The 6,429-nt window shown below is 43.6% G+C and overlaps 1 protein-coding gene across 1 annotated transcript; it reads left to right on the top strand.

Annotated features, from left to right (window-relative positions):
* Positions 1-707: 707 nt before the first annotated feature.
* LOC117372805 (G-protein coupled receptor 22-like) lies at positions 708-5,891 on the top strand. The gene is made up of 3 exons (XM_033968673.2): positions 708-983; positions 1,854-2,849; positions 3,529-5,891. The coding sequence occupies exon 3, from the start codon at positions 3,533-3,535 to the stop codon at positions 4,847-4,849; it is 1,317 nt and encodes a 438-aa protein (XP_033824564.1). The 5' UTR covers positions 708-983; positions 1,854-2,849; positions 3,529-3,532; the 3' UTR covers positions 4,850-5,891.
* Positions 5,892-6,429: the final 538 nt, after the last annotated feature.

Below are 6,429 nucleotides of genomic sequence, written 5' to 3'. Positions count from 1 at the left end.
TAGTTTATCTGATAGCGCAACAGATGCCCTTCCTCCTACTTTCACCAGGTATCCGGATGCCCCCCTGGCAACAATTGCACTTGACAAATGAGGCTTGACAAAGGAATAGAGGGTGGTCAAGCCCCTGCCGATTTAACGGAGCAAGTTAATTGAAACTATCAATCAGATACAGGGAGAGTCTTCCATATTCTTCAGTTCTGACTTCTGATTCTCGCCTGCATAATCTCCCTCTCACCGCTGTGAAAATGTTTTCAACTACTGTCATGCCTGCTCGCATATTAAGAGCTATGAGCGCACTGCGATTGGATATGAAAAATATTGCTTGTCTATGCCGCCTTTCCATCCCCATCATTCCCCCACATCACACATGACTTCTTCCTCTATACAGCTTGACAATTCAAATTAATGCTTGCTGTCATGTGTTCTCTCACGCATGCTTTAGCTTATGGACAACTCACCGTAGCAAAAAACAGTAAGACAGTAAAACTATATACGTGCATGGGGATGTGATTTGGAATGTTGTATGTGTGGGCAGAAACAAAAAGGAAATACCTTGCCGGTGTTGAGCCAGTAAAGGGTTAAGCCTATTACAAAAGACCAATCAGGAGTGGGGGAGCACTGCAAACCTCCGCAGTGAGAGAGAGAGGGAGGGAGGGGAGGGCGGGATGGATCGAGAGAGATACAGACTCCGGTGGTTTGCACACTTATCCAGACAGTAACAGCAACACGCAGCACAACACCAGAGTTTGTGAGCTGTGACAGTGATCAAGGGATAAATAGGGAGAAGAGGAAAAAAACACAAAGCACTGGACTAATCTATCCAGCTGTGGCATTAACCAACATCTGGAGCTGACGTGACCCCTGGAAATTCATCAATATTTTCAGGATTACAACTACCGGACCAGGACAGGGTTTGTGGCAGTCGACCTAAATTGTTGGAGGTTTTCTGGAGACAAGAAGAACATCTGTGGTAGCCCAAAAAGGTGAGTTTACCTGTGCGTTTGAGGGGCACTTTACTTGCTGCTTTGATTAACACCATATAGTAAAGTGTAGTTGACAGCAAGGAAAATGTTACTCTGAAAACCAATGCTATACACTAACAGTAGCAATTGGAAAGAAATAGACAGCTGGCATGATAAAAATGTCATTTCTGAGGTTTCATTTTAAACATACGGTTGTCAACACATTTGTTTCTGTAACTACGTGCTTCTAAATCTCCTGTCTTCTGCAAAACTTCAAAGCATGACCTAATTACAACTTTCCCCCTGACATTTTCTTCTCAGCTTATCAAATTGGCACAACACTACAAATACTAACCCTCAGTTTCTTATAGCACTAAGAAGTAGCATTAAGCAGTAGCATTCCTTTCAGTGACAACCTTGGGAGAGTGACCGATAGGTTCCTCTGAAGCGATTACACGTTTTGCATGACTGTCATATGAGGATGGCTCTGTCTCTTTTATGACAAGTTCCCAAAGGAATCCCACAGTGCTTCGGCTCACAATGTGTCCCATAGCCAAGATTTATGTGACCATTTCATCACCCGGTAGCTGGCATGTAGGATAATTTACATGCATAATTTAACTCGACTTGAATTGCCAGATCTTACGTCGTCTAATCTCATAGAAAATCACAGGTTTTCTTCCCCTACTGCTTTGTTTTCGGCGCAACAGATATGTTAATGTACTGACAAGGAGCGTCAGGCACCATGCAACAAGAACACGATTAGATATCAAAGTCTTGTTGCTATGCTAATTAGTTCTCTTGTCCCCTCTGTGTCCTGGATATGTTTATTTTCATCAGCATACACCCCTTGCCTCCTTGAATCACTATTTCTATTTTCTTATTTTCCAGGTTAAAAAATGGACGACTGAAGGAGATCCGACATTGCATGACTTTCTGCTCAAATGTACAAAGGAGACAGGCCTCACAAGCTTACGTTCCCCCCTCTTGGGATAATCTCCAACTGTTGAATCAACCACCCCTTTTCATGTCCGCATCCAAATCCGGTTGATCACGAATGTCACACCGATTAGACACTCTGCGGGGCTGTGATGTTGGGTCTCCTCGCATGCTAGCAGAGTGATGGAAGGTTTGGCACATGCTTTGGAGAACCAGGGACTTGTGCTATACATTTACAAGTCAGTGACGACCGGAGCAAGGCTTACCAAGACTGATGAGAAAGCTGGAGAGTGAACGCTTGCTCCCATTAGCGCTCCCAAGAGAGAAAGGGCGAGATGCAACCTGGACGCGATGACCTTTCCTGGGCGCATACTATACATTACTATGGAGATCTGACAAGGCACTCATGGAATATACAGGCCAAGGAATACAACTGATTTATCAGCAGATGTCTTATGACAACAAAGATTTGGATCAGGCTACCTTCCGAGCACCAAAAGGAAAGAGTTGTGTTTTTTGTTTATTTCTCGCTTACATGATTTCTGGGAATACCAAGAGAATTTAAACAGGCAGCGGAGGTTCGGAGCTTGACACGTAATTCCTGTTCATTTGTCAACCGTACAATCCAAACTGTAAAGACAATAGCCTGTGTTGCATCACCTTTCCTTGTGGGGACAGGTGGATGGAAGTTCACCTGCGTTTGGGGTCAAAATATTACTGGCAGTGCATTGACAATCCATTGGCTTTCCAGACAGGTGCTGTTCTGGCAGGCTGCAGCTCAGTGACAGACTAGCTGTGAAAGGGAGAGCCTGACTGGAGGGGCTGCTTGGAACAGATACTCTCTTTCCATCGGCAGTGTTTGGATGTGATGCTCATCTCTGTGGATGTGCCGCGGACTCCATGGCCTGATTACACAGACCCGCAATTCAGATAGTGCTGGAGGGAAGGGTAAATATGACTAAAATCAATTTCATTTTCTCCTTGTCTAGGGTCCTATTCAGCCTAGATTTATTTCTCTAGGGGGAAAGTGGTGGGATTTTAATATTGCATGTGCTAATCAGTGGGTTTTAATTTAGTCTAGGGGCCTGTGTATGGCATTTCCCAGCTAACCCAATATTAATTACATAAAATAGCAACTTCCATCTTGGTGTGTTTGTATTGCCAGAGCCATAGGCAGCTGCTGTAGCTGGAGACGCAATGGTGAGAAGTCTGCTGCTCAAGTTGAAATATTTACACCTTTGACTAAAATAGCAACAAGACAAGAATACCAATGCAGAGTAGCTAGCCACTTATTCTCACTCCGATCTGTTATTATTACTTCAATAATCTGAAAGGTACGCTGGAATTTGTTGTGAACTAGAAACTCAGATTGATTGATTTATTCAAAATACCAAAAGATCAAGTTGTATTGCGTGTGTGTTCAATCTACAAAATAGTCTAAAAGAAAGGGATATAAAAGACCTATTGATGGGGTAATAACAGTTGGTAGAGAGCCAGTATAAGTATGTAAAGTATGTAATGGGCCTATCTGATCTACCGAACAATTGTATTTTCTTATCAAACTCTAGACTTCCTTATCTAAAGAGGCTGCATTAATCTGACATGGGCTTTCCTCTCACACATGCAGGATAATGCATATCCTTTCCCAGCCGGAAGAAGAAGCCACCATGAGTAACGTCACGGTCACAGACAACACTGAACCCATCGGCCGCACCATGAGCCCGGCCCCCCCCAGCCCCTACTCCTACCCTGTCAGCTTCCAGGTCTCGCTGACGGGCTTTCTTATGTTGGAGATTATCCTGGGTCTGAGCTCCAACCTCACTGTGCTGGCCCTCTACTGTATGAAGTCCAACTTGATCAGCTCCGTCAGTAACATAGTGACTATGAACCTGCACGTGCTCGACGTCCTCATCTGCCTCTGCTGCATCCCACTGACTATCGTGGTGGTGCTGCTGTCTCTGGAGGGGGACACTGCCCTGGTCTGCTGCTTCCATGAGGCCTGTGTCTCCTTTGCTAGTGTGGCCACGGCTGCAAACGTGCTGGCCATTACACTGGATCGCTATGACATCTCAGTGAAACCGGCCAACCGGGTGCTGACTATGGGCCGGGCCCTGGCCTTGCTGGCTGCTATTTGGGTGCTATCTTTTGTTAGTTTCCTTGTTCCTTTTATTGAGGTGGGCTTCTTTGCCCAGGGTCATGCTGAACTCAACCAGACAGTGGTAGAGAATGTAGTGCATACAAACCAGTACTACACTGAACTAGGACTCTATTACCACCTGCTGGCCCAAATACCCATATTCTTCTTCACTGCAGTGGTGATGCTCATCACATACTCTAAGATCCTGCAGGCGCTCAATATCCGTATTGGCACGCGCTTCCATAACTCACAGAAGAAGAAGGCGCGCAGGAAAAAGCGGCCCTCCATGACAGCGATGACACCGCAGCAGGAGGCAACAGACGGCTCCCAGAGCAGTGGGAGCCGTAACCCCACTCTGGGCATGCGGACCTCTGTGTCTGTCATCATCGCTTTACGGCGCGCAGTGAAGAGGCATAGGGAACGCAGAGAACGCCAGAAGAGGGTTTTCAGGATGTCCCTGCTGATCGTGTCCACATTCCTGCTGTGCTGGACGCCCATTACAGTGCTTAACACAGTCATTCTAAGCATGGGGCCCAGTGACCTCATGGTCAAACTCAGACTAGGCTTCCTGGTCATGGCCTATGGGACTACTATCTTTCACCCACTACTGTATGCCTTCACCAGGCAGAAGTTCCAGAAAGTGTTAAAAAGCAAAATGAAAAAGCGTGTGGTATCCATAATTGAAGCAGACCCCACTCCAAACAATGCCATCATACACAACTCCTGGATAGATCCAAAGAGGAACAAAAAGGTGACTTTTGACGACAAAGATGCCAGACAGAAGTGTCTATCTTCTGAAGATGTGGAGTGAACTCATTCTCCTAATGCAGTATGCAGTCAATAAAGCAGCTACACTGACAATATGTCACGATGAAAAAGGGAACATGTTAATCCAAAGCAGAAATGTAAATATTATGTGCAATAGGATGTATAGAATGAGGTGACGTTGGATAATTTATTACTATTTATTGAGATCAAAAGTAGATTTCTTAGATGTACTATATACTGTAATGTAGATACTGCATGGCTTTTGTAACCGTAGCAACATCTAGGACATTGCGTACATACTACTAGGAAGAGAGAGACAGAATTAGGAGTTGTTGCGTATCTGTATATATAGATATTTATAATACATTTTGTGTTCTCTCATCTAAAGCAGCAAAAGGCTTCCTGTTCTCCCTTCCCCCAAGTAAACTGTTTGTGATTTTGTAACAGCTGTGAGATTACTCCCATTCATCAATGTGCCCCTTGCTTTGACACCAATCCCCAGTGACCACTGACCTTATTGCCTAAAGTCCAGTGGGGGATGACCCTCCGATCCCAATGTAACTGTAGATATGAGAACAGACAGGTCAGACATGCAGGGTATAGACAGGAGTACTGTACGCCATGTTGCTGTTTTATAAGCTTGAGTGCTGTTAACACTCATTTAGGGCTAACCTAAACACTCCACAGACACAACAGCACACATCAGTTTTCATCATTTTGTTTGACACAGACCAGATGTAATCCAAACCCTCTCTGTTTTACTTTAGCAGTCACTTGTTTGAGCCAAATGGAAAATCTATGGCTGCTGTATTTCTGTTATGGTTGATGGAGAACAATTTACAGTGATACACTGCAATGAAAGTAGGCTCTTACTTTAAAACAGTTTATACTTATGAATTGAAAAAGTTATGCTTTGTTTTGCTTTTTTTTTTGTTATTAAACGTTCCCATAGCAAAATGATGAAAACAAAGTTGTTTGACTTTAATAATGGTAGTCTAGCAACTATGTTCACACAATACGCAAATCAGTACTGCAATAAACAAGTGCAAACGTCTTAAGCCTAATAAAATTCCTGTTTACAAGTCAAAACAGCAGTTAATGACGTTTTTCTTCTGTGAGTGTCTCAATATAATACATGTATTGCAGTGTTTGTCAAATAAGGTGAGAAAATTACATTTTCCCCCTGCAGAGATATTATAATGAAGCCAACCATATTTTACTTCATTTGAATATAAAATCCCCCAAATAGAGTAATATATTCATAAAGCCATCACAAGATGGGAGAAAAAATGAAAACTTTTTTTCTTCTGAACATGTAGGCATAGAGCTCATCTAGATGGAGAAGTATAGCTTCATTAGCATATAAAGTCATTTCAGCTTCGTCTGTCAGCTCATTTCTACACTATGGATATACAGGTCAAGCATTACATTCTAGTTTTTGTCCTGTAGGACTGCATACGTATGCTTTCATACAATTGTCAGTAATGAGCTTATTCTAGAGTGCTGTCTTACAGTGGAGGATTGAAGAGCCCTTTAGATGGTGCGCTACCACACACTGATTACACTGGGTCTGTTCTTCAGTGTGTGGTGTGGAGCTCACACGACTGATATGGGAATATTGAT

This window comes from Periophthalmus magnuspinnatus, chromosome 6 (genome assembly GCF_009829125.3).
Source record: "Periophthalmus magnuspinnatus isolate fPerMag1 chromosome 6, fPerMag1.2.pri, whole genome shotgun sequence".
Classification (NCBI taxonomy): Eukaryota; Metazoa; Chordata; class Actinopteri; order Gobiiformes; family Gobiidae; genus Periophthalmus; species Periophthalmus magnuspinnatus.
This window is presented reverse-complemented; position numbering and strand designations above follow the sequence as displayed.